This window comes from Rhinocladiella mackenziei (assembly GCF_000835555.1).
Source record: "Rhinocladiella mackenziei CBS 650.93 unplaced genomic scaffold supercont1.2, whole genome shotgun sequence".
NCBI classification, from domain to species: domain Eukaryota; kingdom Fungi; phylum Ascomycota; class Eurotiomycetes; order Chaetothyriales; family Herpotrichiellaceae; genus Rhinocladiella; species Rhinocladiella mackenziei.
This window is the reverse complement of record NW_013550603.1, coordinates 3,055,083-3,077,453: the sequence shown is the minus strand read 5'-3', so window position 1 is coordinate 3,077,453 and position 22,371 is coordinate 3,055,083. Positions and strand designations below refer to the sequence as shown.

The 22,371-nt window shown below is 50.8% G+C and overlaps 9 protein-coding genes across 9 annotated transcripts; 2 read left to right on the top strand and 7 right to left on the bottom strand.

Moving 5' to 3' along the window:
• Positions 1-605: 605 nt before the first annotated feature.
• On the top strand, positions 606-3,057 carry Z518_02881 (uncharacterized protein; the record flags this gene model as incomplete). The annotated part of the gene is made up of 3 exons (XM_013419907.1): positions 606-625; positions 701-1,339; positions 1,389-3,057. The coding sequence occupies 3 exons, from the start codon at positions 606-608 to the stop codon at positions 3,055-3,057; spliced, it is 2,328 nt and encodes a 775-aa protein (XP_013275361.1).
• A 748-nt stretch (positions 3,058-3,805) lies between these two features.
• Positions 3,806-5,365, bottom strand: Z518_02880 (uncharacterized protein; the record flags this gene model as incomplete). The annotated part of the gene is made up of 1 exon (XM_013419906.1): positions 3,806-5,365. The coding sequence occupies one exon, from the start codon at positions 5,363-5,365 to the stop codon at positions 3,806-3,808; it is 1,560 nt and encodes a 519-aa protein (XP_013275360.1).
• Positions 5,366-6,370: 1,005 nt separating this feature from the next.
• On the top strand, positions 6,371-7,841 carry Z518_02879 (uncharacterized protein; the record flags this gene model as incomplete). Its single annotated transcript, XM_013419905.1, has 3 exons — positions 6,371-6,787; positions 6,847-7,676; positions 7,727-7,841. 3 exons carry the CDS (start codon positions 6,371-6,373, stop codon positions 7,839-7,841), a joined length of 1,362 nt encoding a protein of 453 aa, XP_013275359.1.
• Positions 7,842-8,161: 320 nt separating this feature from the next.
• Positions 8,162-9,814, bottom strand: Z518_02878 (threonine synthase; the record flags this gene model as incomplete). Its single annotated transcript, XM_013419904.1, has 1 exon — positions 8,162-9,814. One exon carries the CDS (start codon positions 9,812-9,814, stop codon positions 8,162-8,164), a length of 1,653 nt encoding a protein of 550 aa, XP_013275358.1.
• Positions 9,815-11,046: 1,232 nt separating this feature from the next.
• Positions 11,047-13,380, bottom strand: Z518_02877 (uncharacterized protein; the record flags this gene model as incomplete). Its single annotated transcript, XM_013419903.1, has 1 exon — positions 11,047-13,380. One exon carries the CDS (start codon positions 13,378-13,380, stop codon positions 11,047-11,049), a length of 2,334 nt encoding a protein of 777 aa, XP_013275357.1.
• A 303-nt stretch (positions 13,381-13,683) lies between these two features.
• On the bottom strand, positions 13,684-14,843 carry Z518_02876 (uncharacterized protein; the record flags this gene model as incomplete). The annotated part of the gene is made up of 2 exons (XM_013419902.1): positions 13,684-14,293; positions 14,437-14,843. 2 exons carry the CDS (start codon positions 14,841-14,843, stop codon positions 13,684-13,686), a joined length of 1,017 nt encoding a protein of 338 aa, XP_013275356.1.
• A 1,500-nt stretch (positions 14,844-16,343) lies between these two features.
• Z518_02875 (uncharacterized protein) lies at positions 16,344-18,011 on the bottom strand (the record flags this gene model as incomplete). Its single annotated transcript, XM_013419901.1, has 1 exon — positions 16,344-18,011. The coding sequence occupies one exon, from the start codon at positions 18,009-18,011 to the stop codon at positions 16,344-16,346; it is 1,668 nt and encodes a 555-aa protein (XP_013275355.1).
• Positions 18,012-19,723: 1,712 nt separating this feature from the next.
• Z518_02874 (uncharacterized protein) lies at positions 19,724-20,323 on the bottom strand (the record flags this gene model as incomplete). The annotated part of the gene is made up of 1 exon (XM_013419900.1): positions 19,724-20,323. The coding sequence occupies one exon, from the start codon at positions 20,321-20,323 to the stop codon at positions 19,724-19,726; it is 600 nt and encodes a 199-aa protein (XP_013275354.1).
• A 975-nt stretch (positions 20,324-21,298) lies between these two features.
• Positions 21,299-22,318, bottom strand: Z518_02873 (uncharacterized protein; the record flags this gene model as incomplete). Its single annotated transcript, XM_013419899.1, has 1 exon — positions 21,299-22,318. One exon carries the CDS (start codon positions 22,316-22,318, stop codon positions 21,299-21,301), a length of 1,020 nt encoding a protein of 339 aa, XP_013275353.1.
• Positions 22,319-22,371: the final 53 nt, after the last annotated feature.

Below are 22,371 nucleotides of genomic sequence, written 5' to 3'. Positions count from 1 at the left end.
AAGACACCGTTGAAGCACCGTTGAAGCTGAGAGCGCCAGACATTCAAAATCACGTGCCGTGAAATAGAAGACGGGCACAGATGGAGAGCCTATTACCGTGAGCCTCGGGAGAACCCAAGGGATGGCCGAGTGAGCAAGACAGAACTAAATAGGTAACGCTCCCTCACAGCCCAGAGCCTCTCCCCAGGCCGACGTGCCTGACCCCCATTCGGCCTCCGACTGTTGTTGCTGAACTGTACGGGAATAATGTGCTGAGGTGGTGGGTCTACCGCCAATGAGGCAAAACGTTGCCATGATTTGATTGGTCCTGCTAGGAGAATTTTCCCCCCCAGCCAGTTTCTATCTTAGGCTCGACTTGGCCGCTTGGCTGATCCCTCACTAGAATTGTAAGGCCTCGTTTAGCCGGACTGGTTTGGACGCCAGACAAACAGAATGAGCCAAAATACCAATACTATACCTTCTCCAATCCCCTTGTCGGAACATCGGTGTCAGCTTGGACGTGATACCGCCGGTAAGTTTATTGCTTTACATCCGAGATTATTTGTCGTGTTTTCTTCCCTTCATGTTTTGCGCATCCATGAGACGGATCTCGAGAACACATCATCATGGAATCCGGTGCAAAGCGGTAAGTGGCGCGAGGGCCCTCCCATGACAGAGGTTGAGACTAGAACTGTGTGACTGACTCTGTCCTGTCCGCCAGGAGACATATTCCCCCGTGGCCTCCGTTTAAACAATCATATCAACAACTAGGATCGACAGAAAACCTCCATCTCACTCCGCTTCCTCCCACAGGAGGCACCCCGCTGTCGAATCTACCAAGCGCGAATTTGCTCAGTCCAGATCTCAACAGTGTCACTACATATACCCCAGATCCTTTGGCTAGTACACCCACAGCCTTTCTAAGATCACCCAGTAAGCATGCCCCTGCGAAAAAAGGTTGGCGAAGACGGGGATGGCGGTCCGGTTCACGGATAGCTTTGGCCTGTGCCGTCTTGGTACTGGTGACAAACATCGCCCTCACGATCGGTATTGTGACGACTGGAAGTGACATGACGGATGGTATTTGGATGGTATATAGGGGCAGTTGCAGCGCGACTGAAACGAAGGACACCTGGGTCCATCTGGGGCTCAACGTGGTGGCAACAGTTTTGCTGGCCAGTTCCAACTTCTGTATGCAATTGCTGTCCAGCCCGAGTCGGAGTGAGGTTGATAAAGCCCATGTGAATCGAAAATGGCTGGATATTGGCATTCCCAGTCTTCGCAACTTGGGCTCTCTGAGGAGGAAGAAGGTCGCGCTCTGGTGGCTACTGGGAATATCATCCATCCCCCTTCACCTTGTGTCAGTCTTCCCGGAGGAATGGCTCGTTTGGATTGGCTGACGACCGCAGATACAACTCCATCTTCTACTCTGCTCTCGCAACCAACAATTACAGTGTCCTCTACGCCTCGCAAAGCTTTCTCCAGGGCGCTTCATACGACACTGTCAAATTCCCCGACACCGAGGCTTGCAACATCACCGACATCCGGTCGCGACTCAACGAATTTATCATCCTGAACAACGAAGACTGCATTCATGCTTATGCGAAGGATTTTGTCGAAGACCGCCGGAATGTCATCGTGGTGGTTCAAAATCCTCCAGCAAGCGAAGGTTCGCTATTCAAAACTACAGAAAATGAATTTCCAGCGGAAATCACAAACGCATATAATCCCTTTGCCTGGATATGTGACAATCCTAATGTTGTCAACCAAACCGACGCGTGCTGCGAGAATGAATACGGTTTCGTACCGTGTTCCAAAATCACTCCGAAACTGGTCGACATGGCTGACCAGTGGTCTACCGGCGGATTCGAAGTCGACCACTGCCTCTCCGAGCCCGTTGAGTCGGAATGCCATCTCCACTTTTCCCTCGTCTTGATGGGCGTGGTGTTGGGCTTCAACATCCTCAAAGTCATTGGCATAGCGTATGTCGTTTTTCGATTGGGTGAACCGCCGCTCGTCACGGTCGGTGACGCCATCCAATCCTTCCTCCGCAATCCAGACCGGACATCTGAGGGCATGTGCCTATCCAGCCACGCAAGCGTCGTCGCGTCTTCGAAACTTGGCTATGCAGCGACGACCATGCGTTACGAACCACAACAACACCGTTTCTATGAATCTGCGAGCTGGCGGCAGTGGAGTTTTCTCCTTGGGCTGTTCACCCTCCTGGGGATCGGGACTTCGGCCTGTTTGGCGCTTGGTATCGAAAACTTTAAAGGTGATAAGACGATCCAGAACGCGTGGTCCATTGGATTGGGCACGGTGCGGCCCCAGAACCTCATCATGGGTTGGAATCTCCCCGGGTATGGCAACACCTCGATCGCGATCTCAACGCTGATTGCCAACACCCCCCAAGCGTTGTTCTCTTTTCTCTACGTCTGCTACAACAGTCTGTTCACCGTCATGTTTGTCTCCCGCGAACTAGCCAACTTCAGCGTCACGGCGGGCCGCGGGCGGAAATATCTGCGTGTTAGCGACGCGCGAGGGGAGCAGAAGTCGACATACTTCCTCAATCTGCCGTACAAGTATGGAATTCCATTGCTGGTGGGTTCTGGTTTGATGCACTGGCTCGTGTCTCAAGCCATTTTCCTGGCAAACATAACTATCATTCCGCGCGACGGTCTGGTGCCCATGCAGGATGAGATCACTACAGTGGCGTACTCCCCGATCGCAATGCTGTTCATGCTGTTCTTGGGCTTCGCGATGCTCTTGTTCCTTCTCCTCACGGCACTACGGAAACTTCCCATCGGTATGCCTCTTATTGGCAGTAACTCGCTTGCCATCAGTGCGGCCTGCCACCCGCCCACTGGCCCTGATCAGAGCGAGCGTGAGGACATGGTACTTCATCCACTCAGCTGGGGTGCTGTCCCTGGCGGAGCCAAAGTCCTCGATCTCGGTATCCGTGATCACCATGCCCACGGCTTCGAAGAAGGACCGGATGAAAATGGTAGAGGAATTGGGCATTGTTGTTTCAGCGACCGTGTGCTTGAGCCGCCAGAGAGGGGAAAATTGTACGCTTGAAATCTCCCCTTTTTGGTTGCTTTCAATCTTTGCTTTTTGTGCGCTGCATTTCTTCGGTGTTTGGGATTTACGGCCTCAGATGATACAATCCTTGGGTGTTGATCAATGAAGGCCTTTGGCTATCGCGGATTGAGTTCATGGGAACGCGAAAATTCATTGGCGTTGGCAGTAGGATATTGACACGCTGCGGCCTGGAGTCGAATTAACGACATCATATGCTTTTCTTTTGCATGGCGCCGGTACGGGAGATGTCATTTGCTGGGCGTTATGCTGGGAGTTCGTTTTTAAACTACCGCAGCAACCTTGTTGTCATCGAGAAGAATACAAGAAGCCCAAGGCAAGTATCTTCCTTGCGGCTCTGCTGAGTGAACTACCTCACATCCATGTGGGCCCTGGAGGAAGAAAGATTGTCCTGTTTCCAATACATAAATGTGTCCAGCAGCTAACGAAGGGAAAACGTGACCTCGTGAGGGTTCTTCGCTGAAACAAGAGCAGATTCTGGGGTGAGAATATTGCTTATATGAGTATTGGGGGGTTCTGGTATTGCTTTCAGATAATAGTTCTTATCTAAGATATTTTCTGTTGAAGAATAATGGGTATTCCACGGGAGGTTTTCCAGTTGTTGAGGACGACTCTAGCTTTTTGACGAGTGCCTCTGGACAGGCTCCTCGCATCGACCCGCCAGGTATCGCGAGATAGAACAAAGGCCCCGGCTAAATGAATGTTTCATCCTTTGAAACTCTCCACATCATTCAGCAGCAATACCATCAGACTCAGGCGGACCCCTGTACACCTTTCGCGCGTACACAAAGTACCAGACAGCAGAGATGACACCGAACCCGACAAAAACAACACTGGCGTAGTTCATCGTGACAGCCGTGACAGGCAAGGCTGTGGGCATACTGAACAGCACCATTTCAAACGCAATCCAGCAGAGAGCTACCCCATTGATGATAGGACCAACGATAGGCCCACAAGTCCAGCGTGCGGTAGAAACTTCTTTCCGTCTGTGCGAAACACTGATAGCAATTGGAATTGCGTAAGACACAGCCAACCCGATCACACCCACCGACACAAACGCAGTGAAGGCCGAGGATGAGCCCAAATAAATCAATCCGAGCAACATTTGTACCACAGTGACAAGCAAAAGAGCGTATATCGGAACTCCAAGCCGACCGTTGACGTTGGACCAAACACGAGCCAAAGGGATGGCGTCATCTCGAGCAAAAGCCCAGGCACAGCGAGATGCTGCGACCGTAATGCTGATACTGCAGAAGAGGGTAATCATCATGATGAGGAACATCAGGCCAAGACCACCTCCAGGAGTGCCCATGACACGATAGAATATATATGGAAGCGCCTGGGCGTAAGGTGCAGCAATGATATCCTCTAGAGGGGGCAAGGTGAAGCAAATTGGGAGAATGAAGAACAGGCCAGCAAATCCACCGACAGGCACGCAGAGGCTGATGGCCGTGGGGACTTTGACAGTCGGATTTGCGCATTCTTCTGCCATTGCAGAGATCATTCCAATGGCTGAGAATGTGTATGCGGCTGGAAGGAGGCCAATGAAGAAGGTGAAGCCTCCCCAGCCTGAGAATGATTGGTCGTAGTGGCCTAGAGCATAGCCAGCGCTGTGTCTTCCGGCCTCTGCCTTGACCGAAAGCGCAATGAGGATAATCAAGATGCTGAGAGCGGTCCATGCAGCGCAAATTGTGTCAACCATCGGCAGAAATCGATTTCCAAAGGTGCAGATGACCAAGGTAACCAGGCAAATCGCGTAGAAGATTAGAAGTAGCTGCCAGTCTTTGGCAACCCAATCAGGATGATACATGGCGACAGTTCCGAGGATGAGCGAGGCAAACCCGAAGTTGACTGAAAGTGTGATGGTGATATTGCCGACCAGCCAAATCCAGCCAGTGATGAAGGACAAAACCACTTTCCCTTTACCCGCCAGTTGGAAGGACCAGTAGTAAGGGCCGGCCGAGGTCGGATATTTCGAGGCTAGCTCACTGAGAGAAAGAGCAATACATTCATTGAGGAAAAGGACAACGACCCAGCCGACGAAGATCGATAGTGGTCCGCCGCCATAAATGGCGCTGATCAATGGCGCACCCTCTCCGTAGGGTATGGCAGCGATAGCAAGTGATTGAAACAAGAGCGTTGTCATGGATCGATTGCGATTCAGTTCAGGCTTGTAGCCCAGCTTATCGAGCACATGGACGTCGTCGACACTACCAACTCGAAGGGAGCTTCGTCTCTCGTCGACCACGGAGGCCCCAGGAGCGAGCTTTTCGGTATCGACAGCCATTGTTTTGTGTCCACAAGCAAACCGGAGACTGGGAGGAAGATATCTCAAGGAAATGAGTGAGAGATGGACTAAACTATGGACCGCCGAGTGGGCCTGGGCTTTTTTAATGTTGGTCTCGAAGCTCGTGAAGCATGGCTCTCGGGTTGTCTTGTCGAAGCTTGGGCAGGCTTGCACTGAGCAGTGAATGACCAGATCAAGCACAGAGGTGGATCCGTGGTGAAGAGCCCTGGACGAAGTCGGAAGTGGAAATGGAAATGGGACATGGATGCGGTAGACATCGTGGCCATTCCCCATGCAGGTAGCCAGTTGCACAGCAGATGGCAGACTTGTAAGGAGACTTGCAGGATCCGCCGTTTGATATCGTCGACGATGATATTTTATCCTATTTCGGCCTAGACGAGTTTTTATCAGTCCCCAGTTCTTCTCAGCAACTACACCTCATTCGTCGTAGCGTGGGCTACTCTCCATTGGCACGTCCACTCAAGCATCGAGGTTTATCACCACCCAATCATCCTCGCTGTTGCTCTACCAGCCACAGCGACTTATCTCGAAATCAGTTTGGCTCTCCAGGGAGGTCAATCCTCGGTGCATCAACGGATTTCTCTTGCACAGGAAACTCATGGTCTGCTCGAAACACAGCCTGACTGATTGGCCATGTGGCTCTGTGAGCAAAATCCATGTGTCAGTCAACGCAGGTACCCAGAAGCCGCAGGAGCTAAAGCCAAGCACTTCGTGATAATAATCTTCCATATCCAAAGAGGTGGAGCGCCTTAGAGCAAACGCGTCTGAACTCTGACGAGAAACAAGACATGACGATCCAATAACACTGATGGGACACCGACCCAAACAGACTCGCCGAGACCAGAGCTCATTTGGCAGATTTTGGAGGTCGCGATAAGCACGGGATAAGAGTGCCCTCCGAAGCCTCGTTCTTTGTCTCTCCCAGCTCAACCTTTCCAGAATACGGAGTACCTGAGTCTCTCACGTGAATCCTCCAGTCACGCCATGATGTCGGACGCCCAGAAGGCCTGGGAGGCCTGTGACAGAACAGATGCTGCTTTTGTTCTGGTCTGTACCGTGTTCTGCTGGACCATCATACCTGCTGTTGGCCTGGGATATTCTGGGTATTCTACCAGACGAAGCGGACTTGCATCTTTCATTCCTTCAATATTGACCGTCTGCGTCTGTTCCATTCAATGGTTCATCGTCGGATATACCATTGCGTACGGTGAAGGTCCCGGAGGAATCGTTGGGGACCTTAGCTATGCATTTCATCGAGGTGTACTTGCTGAGCCGGTTGGTACTATCCCAGCTGTCCTTTTCAGTGAGTTCCAGCTCGTGTTTTTGGCCACGGTTTGTGCGATCAGCGTGGGAGGAGCCTGTGAACGTGGTCGGATTCTTCCATTGATTCCTTTCATCTTCGTATGTCTTCAAGATACCTGGGTTACAGAGGCTTTGACGTGCTGACAATGCTGATATAGCTCTGGTCAACCTTTATCTATTGCCCCCTCGCTCATATGGTTTGGGGTGATGGCTTTCTGGGTGAACTCGGTGTTCTTGACTTTGCTGGCGGGACTCCTGTCCACATTTGCAGTGGTGCCACGGCCAGTGCACTCAGTCTTTACCTTTCATACCCTATCTTCCGATCTCGAAAATCGCCAAACAGGACACCATCCCATTTGAAGCTGCATCGCCCTCATAACTCCATGTGTCAGTTATTGGCCATGATAATCATTTGGGGCTCGTGGCTGGCCTTTGACGCCGGTACCACGCTCACCCTAAGCTTTCAATCGGTCATGGCCTTGTGTGTTACCAATCTCTGTGCCTCTGCTGGCGCCTTGACCTGGGGTTTAATCACGTACACCGAAACCGGCCGGTGGTCATTGGACAGCATCTTCATGGGAGCCATTTCGGGGCTTGTCATGATCACTCCAGCTGCGGGCTTCATTGATCTTCCCACGTCCTTGTTTTTTGGCATTTTCGGAGCCGTTATTTGCCGTCAAGCCTTGCGAATCAAGTTCACGGAATTTGCTAGGAAATGGAAGTGGGTGGACAACGGCGACACATTTGCCACCCATTGCGTCGGCGGCGTCGTCGGTACTATCGCAACTGGACTCTTTGCACAAAAGACGGTCGCCGCTTACGGAGGTGTGGAAGTGGATGGGGGTGTCTTCTTCGATGGCAACATCCGCCAACTTGGTGTTCAGGTTGTCGAGGCACTGATTGGCTTTACATGGTCTTTCGTGGGCTCATTCGTGATCGTCGCATTGATCGATTGCGTTCCAGGCCTCGAGGTTCTGGCGGAGGACAAGTATGTGAAATTTCAGCATCTCTTTCGTACAGGTACTAACCGCTCGACAGGGACGTCAACATGGGCATGGATGCATCCCAAATGGATGAGAGTTTGTACGAGGCCCAGTGGGCTGGAGAAGAAGACTACAAGCCCCTTGCAAATGGCAGCATTGTCTTGGAATAGAGAGCGTGTGGGTCATATTATGGAACATTTTCAGCGACAGTCGCAATAGAATCGTGGGGATTGAAAGTAGGTGAACAGCCCCAAGGGGTGATGCATGAGATTAGAAGGGTTTTGATTGTTGGGAAAGATGCCAACATAATTTGTACATTGTACGAGAACGGAACAAAGATAGATAGAGCAATCATGTCCCGCTGCGCAAACTTTCAAGTTGAACTTGAACTCGAACAGGTTGCATCTCAACAAAAAGCCGCCTTGCATTTTTCTATCTTTTTCCAAAATCATCAAGTCTAAACCGGTATCTTTTGTAACGCCCCGAGTGATCAAAACCCATTTTGCCTAGCCTCCTTCTCCTTTTCCACCTCAGTAGTAATAGTCTGTCGAATCCCTGGAAGTCCTTCCGAGCTGGACACCTTCAGCACCTTCCTCTCCTTGTCCCCAAGCCCGACAAACTGTTCCGGCAACACAGTATTGAAGTCAAACCCTTTTTCATCCTTCAAGGCCAATTCTACAGCACCTGCAAACTTGGCCGGGTGTGCGGTGGCAAGAGACACGGTCGGCACGTCAGACGGCCCTGAGGCTGCGATCTCGCGCAAGCTGGCAGCCACCCCGATGGCTGAGTGCGGATCGAGTATATATCCCCTTTTTGAAATAGCTTCGCCGCGGTAGCAGTCCCGGATCGCTTCGAGAGTCTCTTCGTTACTGACTCGGTATGTGCCGAAGATCTCTTTCGCCTTCCCTAAGATGTCGTCGTCCACAGTGAAGGAACCGGCTGCTTTCAGCTCTTGAAACCATCCGTTGATCTTGCTTCCGGCCACTCGTAGCGATGTCTCACATTTGACATGCGGATTCAATTCCAATTCATGTTCCAGGCCCAAGTGCCAGAGAAGTCGTTCGAAATTCGAAGAGACCAGAATGTCCATGGCAGGGCTGTATGTTTCCTTGACAGCATCTTCGTGTGCTTGAGCTCCATCTGCTTTGATGCCTTCACGCTCTTCCTCTGCTGGCTTTGGCGTCTTTGAATAAGAGCCCGTCTGCCAAAAACGGTGCAAGATATCATTTTCATTTGTCGCAATCACGAGTTTCGCCACAGGAAGTCCCATTCTCTGGGCGTAATATCCTGCCAAAATATCACCAAAATTACCGGTTGGTACCACGAATTTGGCTTGTTTCAGGTTAGGTTTGCGCTTGAGGAGCTGGAAGTAAGCGTAGAAGTAATATGTGATCTGGGCCAGTATCCGCGCCCAGTTGATCGAGTTCACGGCGGCCAAACGGTGGATCTTGTTCGTCTCCGGGTCGGCAAACAACGCCTTGACATAGTCCTGGCAATCGTCAAACGTCCCTTGGACGCTCAGGCAGTGTACATTTGGATCCAGAACGGTGGTCATCTGAGCTTCTTGGACCGGTGACACTTTGCCGTCAGGGAACATGATGAATATGCTGACATCCTTCTTCCCCCGCAGCCCGTAGATAGCAGCAGAGCCAGTGTCGCCTGAAGTGGCTCCAATAACTGTGAGATGGTGTCTGGGTTGGCCTTGTTCAAGCTTCTCATTCTTACGCACTAAGAAGAACTCGAACAGGTTACCCAAGAACTGGAGAGCCACGTCTTTGAAAGCGAACGTCGGTCCATGGAAAAGTTCGAGCAAATGAAGGTCCTTCTTGTCATCTAACGTGACCAACGGCACCGTGTCTGGATGTCTGAACGTCGAGTAGCTGCGGTCGACTATTGATTTGAGTTCCTCGTTTGAGATTTCGTGCTCATCAATGTACAGCCTCATGACCCGGTAGGCCAGTTCAGGAAACGATAGGTCTTTCCATTCCACAAATTGGGCTCGGATATTGGGCACTTTATGTGGATGAAACAGGCCACCGTCAGAAGCCAGCCCTTTAAGGACCACCTCTTCGAAACTGAAGAATTCCCGTGATGAGGTGTCGTGATACCGAGTACTCGAGTATTTTGAATTGTTGGCTACCATGCTGGAGACCTGGAGCGGTCAGATTGACTCAAAGGGCAAAAAAAATTTTGGATTTTCTCCTCTAGAGACCGAGACCTTTGGAACTTCTCACACAGCCTCCTGACGAAGAAATCCGTGGCTCAAGGTCTAGAAAGGCAACTAATTGGGTGAGAGCCACCTAGCAGGATGGTCTACAGGTGACTCCATCCCCAGAAACTTTTTTCCCCTTTCACCCAAGCACGTGATTTCGATATCGCTAGCGGCTTGGCGCCCCCGACGCCTACAAATTTCGCAAAACGCAAAGCGAGATTTTTCTTTTTCCTTTTTACTATGCGACTTTGTACGTTATGTCTGCGCCTCTTTGTTTTGAGGCTCAAATCCCCCTTCTTTGGTGACGATTGTGCTAACATACTCTTCTGCAGACTTCATAGAATCATTTCTATAGTAAACGTCCTCTTCTGAGCTCTTCACACGAGCCACAGAATCCTCAACCTGGCTGACGACACAAAGTCCTCGGTACCCTAGAGTGAAGCCTTTTATGTTTACTCTCGCCCGTTTTTCTCTATGGTCCTCCTGGATCTTGAGAAGACAGAGAGTGGTGATGATCTTTGACCTGCGTCTGGAGGACTGGCTTCGTGCCGCTTTGCGTGGGAGGTATCGAGGGACTGATTCTGACAGGCCCCAAACCACCATACTTTTCATGAGCTTGGAACCCTTGTTGGTTGGAGTTTGAGAAGAGTACCGTTCTATTCACATTATTCCCTGATGATCGAGATTTTTTGAGACAAGAGGATGCTCTTGTCAGCAGGCCCCCTCCAGCTTGAGACTTGCTTCTCCGCAGGCTTGAGGCTCAGATGAACAAACTGCGACTCGTCCAATGTGTTGCTATCAAGGACAACCGGGGCGCAGACAAAGGCGGAAGCCTCAAGTCGCCCACCATCTGAAGCCGGTATAATCTGAAAATTTCAATACAAGCATTCCCGAGACCCTCAAAATCATGCGATTCACAGGAGCAATGTACGAGAGGCCAGCCGTTTCAAGACTTGAGCGCAAGATTATAAGAAGAGAAAAATACATCTACAAGCACTACTGCGACGGGCCGCTCTCCCGCTGCTTCCACACCAGGCGACAATACCTAGTCTTTTGGGGGGGGGGGGGTAGTGTTTCTCATTGAATTCATTTGTGGTATTGGGTTTTTGACTGCGTTGTCCTTGTTATGAGCCAAACTCGCAAGCTGGTTTCATGCCAGAGACTCAAAATCCCTGCTTCGCCTTCTCGTCGACCACAACAGCCTTCATATCTTTCTTCTCCTTCGGTCTACCTTTCCTGTCGACCCGGTCATCTCTTGGATCAAATCCACCATTTCCCCAGAGCGCCCATTCTGGTGTTTCCTTACAATAATCTTCGGGTGCAAACTCGACGCCGTTTTCTAGGAGATCAAAAAATCGATCATAGTCGATGATTGTTTGCCATTTTTCTTTGATGAAGAAGCGTTTGCTCGCCAACAGGACACAACAGCTGTGTGCATGCTCAGCGGCAATGCCGTATTCCAGCCGTCTCTTTGCGAGAGCCTGGTCCAAAGCTTCAACAAATGCCACAACTTCTCCATAAAAGGGTACGTTTTGCATGGTCAGACCCGCTCCGGCGGAAGAGCTTGTCCCGCAATATGTGACGCCTTTGATCTCGATGAAGCACGGTAACCCTTTGGCAACAAGATCAGCGTATCCCTCGACTTCGTCCTCAATATTGAAGCCTTTCACCAATGTCAAACGGAAGACCGTGCGCTGTATAAATCGTTTTTCACGGAGGATGTCGAGACACGACTGAAATCGTTCCCAGAAATCTCGGTGCAAGGGTCGGTCAATTTTCCGAAGACTGTCCTTGTTACTGGCATCAATGCTGACATATAATTGAGTGACTCGTCGTAAGCCACGCAGTTGCTGAGGGTGCTGTGCATTGCAGACAAGGAAGCTTGAGATTCTCTCGCCATGCAACAAACCAACAAACTCATTGATCCGAGGGTAGAATATAGGTTCACCCACCAGGCTCAAAGCACAGTGACGGATACGCATTGCTTCTTCAAACCGTTCACTTCGAACACCTGGCACGCCACGCATCATCTTAATTTTCTTGTAGTGTCCTTCTTTGGCCCCAGCAAAAATCATCTGCGGATCGTCGACTTGCCAGCGCCAGGTCGTGGAGACAGGGTTGGTCCCGTGACGCCAACAGAACACACATTTATTGCTACAGGAGAGGGACGGCGTGGTTTCCATGCATAGATGAGAAGCGATACCATAAAACGAGTTCTTGTAGCATGAACCGCGGCCACGAAGGGCAGATTTGGTCCAACGGCAGATTTTGACCCCGGAGTGAGTGCCAACAATTGTGTAGCCTTGTTTCGTCAATGCTGCGTAAGTGGGTGATTCGTTGGGTACCATCGCTTTCGGTGCCTCTCGTGGTACAGACGGAGGAGAAGAGTACGTTGTGAAATCGATTGCCATCGGAGCGATTAAAGATCCTTCGGTTCCGCCCACGTCTTCGAGGTCCGTTGTGGTAGCGATCTTGCGCCTCTTATGGCGTCTAGGATCAGGGAATTCGACTCCTGCCTCTCCAGTCTCTGATTCGTCTTCATCAACACTCTCAACTGCGTCACCACTTCCTGGTACTCCTTCACCCAGTGATCCAGTCATACTCAATTCTCTGAGGACGTCACAAACTCCACTTGTCCAGTCTTGTAGCGCCTGGTGTACATTGCTCTTCACATCTCCCAAGCCCAGAGGATATGCTCGTTTTCTGCCAGTTAACTTGGCCATCCATTTGTCCAGTTCGACTGCTTGTGAGCAGAACTCCCTTCCTTCGCTGGGCCAGCCTTCTTTATCTCCCACCCCAAACACGGTGTATCCTGCCAGGACAGACAATGGCGAGGTATCGATACGGAAATCATGGTGTGTCTCGTCGAGGTGTGCCAGGAAGGTATTCAAGATGGTATCGATATCATAGGACGGGATGAGAAGGAGGTAGAAGAATCGAATGTCTGAACGCGGACCGGATGTTTTGGGACCGGAGATGAAATAATCGTCAAGGTCAATATGCGAAATATCATATATCTGTGGGTTTAGAATGGTGGATTGTGAGGCCGTCAGGGTTTCGAGACTGGTAGCTACGTATTTCGAGAGGCGCTCAGTAGTCCCTGTCAAAGAGGAGAAGAAGATCAAAGGCTGTACACAAGATGGACCTGCTCGCGTGCGGACTGGCTTGCGTCCAGCGACAACTCGGGCTGCTGCCGGTCGAAGTTTTTGGTTCTGGGCAAAGGTAAGCTGGTTCACCTTACTGGAGATACTTCTCTCGTCATTTGTCGTCGAAGAAGAATCATTTCCGGTCTGGTTGAGCCAGTCTCCCTTCTCCGGCCTCGGCGACGAGTCTGATGGGCTGATTCTGTAGACTTGTCTGCGCCGCACCCAAACAATCAATAGGCATGCCACCAAGATTGTTGATACAGCAAGCCGACCATCATGCCACGAAGTCAATAATCGGTCGAGCCAGTCTGCCAGGATGACTGGCGTCGCTCCACCGTCGCCCAAGTCCATTATTGATAACAGACAAGCTCTTCCTATGACCGCAACCGCAAATATTTCGAGACTTTCATTTCCTGTGGAGGGTGGGGTGTGACTCCTCGGCAAAGCCGGGTTCCGAGCGGGCTTTCATCAAAGCGAAAATCTCTCCTCTGGTGGGTATATTTTCTTGACGAATATCTTGTTCGTGCTATTCATTTCTAGTTCGAATATCGTGTCTCACGCTAAACTTCAAATCAGCCACTCCTGGGGTATGATATAGCGAGAGAAAGTGCCGCCCCTAGAGCCCAAAACGCCCACCACAAAGCGCCAGACATCTCAAGAGAATACCTGATCCAGTTCTTCGCAAATGATTGTAATAGCCCTTTTTCCAGCCTCAAGAACAGCGTCCATCGCCAAAAAAGGATGTGGCATTCCCTCCATCACAGTCACTTTGGCTTCAACCCCATTCTTTCTCAGTTTTCTGGCATACTCTTCCCCATCATGTCTCAATACATCCAACTCGCCAACGATAATATTTGCGGGTGGCAGCCGTGCGAAAATTTCATCCGAGGCCAAAAGAGGTGAGGCTTCCCTGTGCGACCAGTCGGCCTGATTGGGTAGGTAATGGTTGCGATACCAAAGCATCTTCTTCGCCGGAAGACCAGCCGTAAACTCAAACGCTTTCCAAGTGGGGCTGGAACACGGAGAGGCCGTGTTGTCTGTCACAGGTACGACCAAGAATTGCGAACAAAGCGAGACACCCAACTGAGGTCGAAGCACCGCATTCTGGACGATCACGGCGGCGATATTTGCTCCAGCAGATGACCCCACCATGGCAGTTCTGGTAAGATCCAGGTTGAGAAGACTCCCTCCATATGACGTCGCCCAAAGGAATGCTTCCCATGAATCATGGATTGCTGCCGGCCATGGTTCCTCCGGGGCGAGCCTGTCTCATGAGGTGGAGTCAGACATTGGCAGAGCTACCAACAGAACCAAACAGCACGAGTTGCTGAGGGCGGCATTGCCGCAACGAGGCTGAAGACAGTCGTGAGGGGGGGGGGAAGGAAGGGGAATGCGAGGGTTGCTAACCTGTAGTCAGTTGTGATCACCACGGCCTTTGCTCGAACACATATATTGGTGCAGATGGTATTTTCGGTGTTGATATCCCCAAAAACCCACCCTCCACCGTGGAAATAAAGCACGAGCGGCCAACCCGAGCTGGGTGGGCATCCTTGCGGGGTGAAGCATCGGATGGATATGTTAGGACCGCAGGTATCCTGCCGGGATATGGAGATATCTTGAGTCATACCCACGGGCAGTGGCTCGGTGTTGGTAGGAATGACCTTCCCACTACATCTAGAGATAGCAATGGCTTGATAATGGACGGGCTGCTGGTTTAACAGGTACTTGTTGTAGAACGCCACATAGTCGGGATGGAGTCGATCCTTGACGCTTGGGTGAAGGGGGTATGGTGGATGTTGGATCTGGGCTACCATTTTCACTGGACTTCTCGAGTAGGGGGTTGCTGGCTCCGAGTCGGAAACTCGAAGGAGGAGTCGTTACAAACAAAAGGAGGGGGAGAGACTTGTCTGTCGTCGTACAAATACAGCGGCAGCTTGTGTGCCACAAAGTCAGTCCGCTGGCAGAAGCTGGTGAGACCAAAGGCCGAGCCAACCGCCTGTTGCGCCATCTATTGACCATCCCAGCATCGACCTCCTTAGTCCTGGGACCGTGGAACTCTGGAGTGGTGGAGTGGGAAATATCTATGCCGGCAGCATGCAGAGCGCAGTGTAGACTGTACTACTAATGCGTGTAGCTTTTCGTTGTCGGCAAACAGGGATTCAGGGTCTAGCTTCCCTAGAGCTAACTGAGGGGATCGAGTCGGGCATCTGTCAAATCAACTGTGGCTCTCCCTCGGCACGGTACCGATTATTGGTTCCCTGTGACTTCTCCGGGCTGCATTATCAAGGTCCAGGACCCCAGGTGGTGCGATTTTCGCCGGGTACCTGTACTACCTATGCTTGCCACCTGGGCTAATCGAAGCCATCTGAGTCGTCCGGTACAAGCTTGGTCCTAGGGTGTACAAGTTCGACTTGACCGTATAGGTACAATCCCCTCAGTTGGGCAGAACACCCTTTCTCCCAGTCCCTGTGATCGGTACCGCTTCTTCCACTATCTAACCACGACGAGCCTTTGACTAGCCTTTGCCGAACCAACTATCAAATCGAGCCCGGAGCTCTCTCCTGCGGTGTGTCTCAACTCGACCGTCGCATTGGTGGATCGGAGAATAACCATCGCAGTGGGATCAGACTACCGACCCAACAAAAGACCTGTGCGGATATCGGCTGATGACGTCCGAAACTTTAAGCGAGAGATCCCATATGGAATATACAGTGTGGGACTACAAGCAAGTGACGTGAAGCGTCAGCATCGGTATCGAGTCTTTCTCAAGCACCCTTCATGTGGATATGTTCTCGGCCTCAAAACAACTTCAACGAACCCCCCCCTCTGAGAAGTATAATCTCTCTCCCAAACCAGACAACGGACACACGTATTAGATTCTAGAGCTTGATCATACCTGTCTACGGCCGGCCTCAAAGGCTGTCGAGGCCCAAATGTGTGAACACTGAAGAGCACGGGGATCCCTGCCGTTTGCCGACCATGTATCAAGAAATCCGTAAATGTCTGTGGAACGGTGGAAACATCTTGTGTTGGGGAATGCCTATCCCTCAAAGCCCTGGCAGAATCGCAATTTCCCATCTTTCCATGCCCTCCCTCTGTGTCCTGGAAGTGTACCAAAGGACATTATCGCAACAGATCGACCATATGCTTAAACTTGCCAGAAAAGTCAAGGAGGAGCGGTCCGAAATCACAACCTCCTCGGTCGCAGGAGCTTCGGCTAGCATCGGCAAGCATTCGGCAAGGTGCAAATCATTGAACGATTTAGTGAAATGCGACTAAAGGGAGAGCAGCAAGGTCTGTCGACATTCAACCCTTCAGAGCCTTGCTTTGACGGTAGCCTCCACATCTTTAGCGTCTCTTTTCGCCCACTCTTTCATCAACTTCCTCACAATCTTACCACTCGCCAATTTGGGGACTTCGTCGATGAATTTGACACCGCCTGCCAGTCGTTTATGCTTGGCCACCCTGCCAGCCACGAAATCTTGAATGTCTTCTTCTCTGATTCTGCCCTTGGCTCGCTCTTGCAAGACCACATAGCCACGAGGGAGCTCTTCGCCGTGAAGAACGATGCCCACAACGGCAGCATCTACTACGTCTTGATGGTCGAGCAAGACTGCTTCTAGCTCCGCCGGAGCTACTTGAAGACCGTTCACTTTGATCAGTTCCTTTTTTCTGTCGACGATCCACCACTTTTGGTTCTGGCATACGGCGACATCGCCGGTCTTGAACCAGCCACCTTCTGTCTTGCTTTCTTTCGTGGCTTGCTCGTTTTTCCAGTATCCCAGTAACATCTGGGGTCCTCTTAGCCACAATTCACCTGGCTCACCCTCTCTGGTAACCTCGTTTCCGTCCTCATCAATTAACATGGCTTCTGTGTTGGGGAGGAGATACCCAACGCTCCCGGTTCGGTCCTCGGTCATGCCCGGCATCATGATGCCCGCACATGTCGTTTCCGTCATCCCCCAACCCTGGCAGATCACGACTTTGAATCGACTGCTGACTTCATTCTGCAAGTCTCCCGATAGAGGGGCGGCTCCACAAAGAATATGTTTGAGACTGCTAATATCATATTTTGCTGCTTCAGGTCGTTTACTCAACATGACAAGGACTGGTGGAACTGTCTGCAGCGCTGTGATCTTGAATGCTTGGATATACTGGAGGAAGTCCTCGAATACGAACTTTGCCATAATATACACTGGGACTTGGAGCCGGCAGGCGATATTGATGGTCCAAAGTTGAGAATAAGCATGGTACAGAGGGAGAAAAGCCAGCCAACTCTCTGGTCCCGGATTATCGGCTGAGTAAGGGGTTCCCTCGAATCTGCTGAAAATCGTCTGGGCAGCGTTGGAAATAAGGTTCCGATGGGTGATGCAGACGCCCTTGGGAAGGCCCGTGGTCCCACTAGAGAAGTTGATTGCCGCAACAGTCTGCAGCGAAGCTTCACCATCCAGGAGATCCCACTTCCAGAACTCGGATTCGGATTCAGAGGCCACCATTGATCGCCAATCTCGAATGCCTCGAGTGGTGGGACATTCTGAATCGGAGAATATGAATAGTCGATCAAGGGAAATGTTGGCTTGCTTTGCGGCCGCTACGCCGGTTTCAAGCAGCGAGGGATGGATAAGTACAATCGCGGCATCAATAGCCTTCATTTGATGTGCCACCTCGTTGGTGGTATATATGGGGTTCGCACCAGTGAAGTAGCGTTTAGATCCTGCGGCCGCAAGGTATACCATTGGGACATAGAGATGATTTGGGGTGAAGACCATGACTGCTTGTTGCTGTCCAATGCCGAGTTTATCTAAGCCCATGGCAAATCTTCTTACCCAAGACAGCATTTGAGCTGCGGAAAGGCTATGGGAGGGGTTGGCAGCGTCTATCCATAATGGTTTGGTGGACAGGGCCTTGCCGGGAGGGTAGAGGTATGACAGAATATTGCACTTGGGGATGTCGAGAGGAGGAAAGGGTGAGCTGTATGGCATGATGTCTGTGGAGAAGGGATGGCTTCAGACGATGCTACTGACCGTGATGTCGAGGATGGCAGATAAGCGAAAGGTATATAAATGGTGGGCGTATGTCAAAGATGTCGGCTTAGACGTTCTTGATATTGCCACGTAGGTGGGCGCTGATACGAGGACTTGTCAACGCCATGGCGAAGCTGGATATCGTTTGCCGGTTGACCTCGGTAGTTGTATGGTCCAAAAATTGAGCGTTGTCTGACAAAATTATTGACCACATTTGCGCGTGGAGCATAGAAGAAAGACCTTGTCAGACAGATCACTTGTGTAACCCCTCTGTCGAGGACAGAAAGTCACTCCTCTTCCGCTTCTGCTCTAACCAATTGCTCCCTAACGGGGCACGACGACGAGTTTATATCTGCCATCCCTTTCTCTATCTACTCTTCTTCATCTCGGATCCCTACTGCGTCAGTCTTTCCCACCGCCGCCTCAGTCATCTATTCGTCCACAGCATTCTCTTTGGGCTGACCCTTTCTCCCCCTTCTATCAACCACCTCTGTCGCCGCGCCCATCTCTCGGACGCTTGGATATGACTGCCTGAAACTGACATCCTGTCGGATCTCCTAGGTGCCCTCAAGCAATGGCTGCCGTCTAGGCATTGCTCTTGACTTACGGTTGCCTGCCGCTGATATGGGCTCTGGATATACGTGCGGCATGAAGTCAGGGCCCTCTTTGCACGTGGAGAGTCCCACGATGTAGGATCCGGCCTTGTGGCCAAAAATTGAATCGTTTGGAAGAGGCAGACGACAATGCGATATGCAGTGAGATGTTGCGGCTATGTGCAGAAACAACTTCTTTCGTGTTTGGCAGACAACAAAGACCAAAGGTAAAAGGAGGGAGAAGACCGGGGCCTTTGCTTTCAGATCTAGATGAATGGCTTAACATGGTACCTGAGAAACTCAGCGAACGCAAATTCTTCGAACCAAGAGCGCCATCGATGTGATATTGTTTTCCAAATACTGCTCTCAGTAACTATTGGGGGTTGATCTCTCTTTGAGTCATTGCTCATCCCCATCTAAGCTACGGCGCATGTCCTATTTCACGTTTCTAGACTTCTCCTACACCCAGAAGAGCATGGAGAACATCATCATCACAACCAAAGAACCCTCTGAGGAAGTCCAAGAAGCAACGCAATTGAAATCATCGACATTGCTTTCTCGGAACTTCCCGACATTGTTCTTGTGGTCATGATCCAACCCTCTACCGCGGCCAGTTAGCTAAAAATGCATCCTCTCTGTTGACGTGACATCGATTCATCTGATGTCTTGGTGTCCCGGCAGGCTCACCGTAGAATGACGCAGCAGCAAAATGAGTCGATGACATCAAAGAAAGAGAGGTAGCGATTTCTTCCCTGAACATTTTCGATCGGGATATAATACTGAAAGCTTCATTCAACAATTAAAGTCGATGTTCCTGGACTGATTTTTTGCAAGTCACCGGTGCACCGCATCTTCGTGTACATCCTTTCTTTCTTACTCTTCAGATTCTAAAAGCTGTAAGAGGAAGTATTACACTGGACGCAGGTGTCTCCATGAAGCATAGGTGAAAAGCGGGAAGAAATTAGGGCGAGTCTCTGGCCGACCTGCTTTTGAGTATTTGCCGACTACCAGCAAAATTGACACAAAAGTATGAGATCCATCAGCAATTTCTTCTCGACTGCTTCGCATCTGCAACCCTTACAGCTTCTCTGTGAAAGAACCCTCATCTTCTTCCTCTCTCAACACCCACCTAATCAACGCCTCCAGTTTTGCATCCAACGCTCTTGCTGCGTCCACCAATTCCGATTTGGCTCCTTCGTAGCCCGCAACCAACCCACTAGGCTGGTACCAGATGATTTTCACGCTTGTTTCAGGCTCTTCGACTAGGTACGCTTCGACGGGCACAGACAGCCCAGCGTCGATGTCGTGGCGCAGCATTGTAATCGCAATCAGTGGGTTGCCGAGAATGAAGCGTATACAACGCAGATTCTTCGTCTCGCCATCCGGTGTAGTGACGGCGGACGTTGGTGGCGCGTAAAAAGGCAGCCAACTCCCGTGGTTGTATTCGTTGAAATACATGAATCCATGCGGACCGATCTGCGAGTTGATGGAGGCCTCGAAGGACTCTCTGTCCATGGGGCGAGAGTTTGGGTTTGGGTTTTGGGACGTGTACCAACCGGAGGTAGAGGATTTTTGGATCGAGGATCGGATGCGGTTTTCGGCAGTGTCGAATGAGATGGAAGAGCGGTAGATGAGACGGTCGGTAGAGACGGGTTGTATTTGCGTCGTGACAGGCATGATTGATCAATGGTGGCGGCCGCCTGGTATGCAATGTCCAGATGGGTATTTTCGAAGATTTTACTCCGTCTTCAGGGCCCGAGCTTGGTTCACAAATGGGAAGATGCTGTGGATCAGATAGAAAAGAGAGGGAACAGGGACGGACAGCTATTCAAATGAACCACGCCGACAAAATCCTCCTCGAACGTTGATCCTTTGTGGTGCATAGGCGACAAATTAGACCCCGTAAGCCGGCCAGTGCTTGTGATGCCCAATTCGAGGACACCGGCAGTACTATATCGCAGGGATAGGACCATTTGGATAGAAATTCATTTCCCTCATTCGCTGTTCATGGCGCGCTGTACCAATGGCTGAGATACCTATCCTTCTGGGTGAGCCATCTGTTCAGTAATCTGCCCCGAAACACTACCATGCGGGCTGAAAAGAGGGGGAAAGTTGCATATACGGCTACTCACTGCGCTTGCAACCAAAATGCCGTTTTCCAAGCTTTCATTCGTGCCTGCCATGCAAAGTCTGGTCTCAGCGATAGCCTGGAAGAGATTCTGTCCTGAGGAATGAGGCCATAGTAACGCGGTCCTACCAGGGTCAGTCCGCTTCCATGTCCGGATTCGGTTAGAACTAAGTTGTCATCAGGCGTCAATTCCAAGGTCGCCTTTGAACCCAGATATGAATAATAAGAGCAAACAAACTCGGAGTAGACTTGGAAATCCTTGCTTCGGATTGGTGTACTGTTGTTTAAACATTTTTGATTTTCTCTGTCCGAACTTACTGTTTGTCATGGCCTTTGCCCGAGGATTTGGCAGAGTCACTCTCAACGTCACCGGGTAACGAGGCTCTTTCTCAAGGGACTGGTATATGCTGGCGAGAGGATGTTCATCTTGGATGATATCGATAATCTTTACCTCCTTGAGTACTAACCGACAGTTCTGGTGGGGACTGCATGCTAGGATTTCCATCGACAGAAATCTGAGTGAATCAGGTGTCCAGCTCGGATATACTGGGCGTATCAGACAGGAGCGCCTCTTCGTGTGAAGGACGCCTGGTAGGGGCTGAGAGTGCTGACTCCCTTGTCTCCGATAGTGCACGTTGCCGATCATCTGCTTCTGCCTTCGCTTGTTCCTGTCTGTGATCACGCAATGGAAAGACTGTATCTCTGGCACAATATCCTTCAATCTTAGAGAATGCTGCGTGTGTTTCACGAGAGGCGTGTCTGTGGATAGGGTCGTTTTTCAATTTCTCAATGAAGCCATCAAAATCGACTCGGGCAGAGTTTGCGCTCTGGGGTGTCGCAAGGGGCGTCGAATAGCTTGATTGAGTTGGTGACATATTCGACACGTCCAGAGGTCGCGGTTTGCTCAATGTTTCTTGCACATCACGCATCAACCTTTCAAATAAAGCGCTGTTTCGAAAGCTTTCATGAGATCTGACCAGGCGAGAAGCGGCCATCTCATTTTCAAGACTGAGATCAGTCTGGCCTTTCGAACTTGTCCAACTTCCCATAAGTGAACCCATATCGTCCCACATATCTTCCAGTTCCGTCATATCCTCTTGACGCTGTAGATGCCATCTTACTCGCTTTAGATTTTTGTACTTTTCGTCAAGTTCGATGGCCTTTCTAAAATAGTAAACAGCGTTGTCGTTGTCACGAGTAACATCGGCCAGAAACCCTCTAACATACCAGCATTTCGCCACCGACTCCGTGCTCACTGAATATTGTCCGGACATGCACAAAGTCTCGGCTTCTTCGAGAGCTCCTTTTCCTTCGTGGAAGAGGCTGGGCCCTCTGCTCCCGATATCACCGCGGATGGAGTTAAAGAAGAGAAAGTGTGCGCGACTGAGAAGGACTTCGGCGTATAGTTCGATGGCAGTGAGCTCAAATGTGGAAACGTCGTTTTTAGTGCGAGTGGTAATGACATCTGGAGGTTTGATCATGGGACAAGCATTCCTCAAGCCGACTGGAAGCCTCTCTGTTGAAGGGCCACCTGGTTTGTCCATTTTGGAGATTTGCCAGTCTCCCCTCTTAGCTAGGAATCCGCGTGGGAAGATGA